Source organism: Apis dorsata, unplaced genomic scaffold (genome assembly GCF_000469605.1).
Source record: "Apis dorsata unplaced genomic scaffold, Apis dorsata 1.3 scaffold_233, whole genome shotgun sequence".
NCBI classification, from domain to species: Eukaryota; Metazoa; Arthropoda; class Insecta; order Hymenoptera; family Apidae; genus Apis; species Apis dorsata.
Window position 1 is genome coordinate 139,093 of NW_006263515.1, and position 795 is coordinate 139,887.

At 27.3% G+C, this 795-nt stretch overlaps 1 protein-coding gene across 2 annotated transcripts in view; it reads left to right on the top strand.

Annotated features, from left to right (window-relative positions):
- The window catches only part of LOC102677797 (protein mesh-like), a 7,134-nt gene that overhangs the window by 1,355 nt on the left and 4,984 nt on the right, over positions 1 to 795 (top strand). For both annotated transcript variants that reach the window (XM_031510511.1, XM_006615735.2), the window contains exon 2: positions 51 to 288. In XM_031510511.1, coding sequence (XP_031366371.1) covers positions 51 to 288 — 238 coding nt within the window. The remainder of the gene's footprint in view (positions 1 to 50; positions 289 to 795) is intronic.

The following is a 795-nucleotide window of genomic DNA, read 5'->3' on the forward strand; positions in this document are numbered from 1 at the left end:
AATCGTTCCACGCAATTCTACATGATAAAATAATTGATTTGTGTCTTCACAGATGCCAATTCACGGAAGGCGGACGATTCGGTTCGTCAAGTTCGGTGCTCGGATTACGTGTTGACGGAGGAAAGGTTGAAAGAGATCAGATCCGAGTTCATGTACTGGTTCTTCGACAGAGGGGGTGACAATAACGAGGGCGATTATCTGAAGGAAATTCAAGCCTGGACATCTCAAACGAATAAGAATTTCAGTTTTCAACTGCCCTTCTTCGGATTCAGGTTCAATTACACTAGAGTAAGTTGTCCCCCTCCCCTCTTCATCCTGTGTCCTTAACCTTTTGCGCTCAACGAGTTTTTCAAGTCGAATGAAATAGCAACTTGAGATGATCTTATTATTTGGGGATAACGAAATTTAATCTCGAGTCGAACTGATGACAAAATTATTTTTTTTATTTATTTATTTTAGTGTTTAAGCACATAAAATTTTGAATTTTGTAGAATTAATTAATTTAGTAAATTGGATATTAGTTTAAATTATAATATTTAAATTGCATTTAAAAATTAATATTATCATATATATTATATATTATATATTATAATTTATAAATTAAACTCTGTAAAAAAGTAACGTCTGATAAATGAAATATTTTGATAAAATATATATGTATAATTTTAAAAATATACTATTAGTTAATAATAAATATTTATTAAATATTATATTATTATTCATTTTTATTAATTTAAAGCATAATTTATTTATTTATATATTAATATTTTTATTCAATGATTATTAATAGAATTT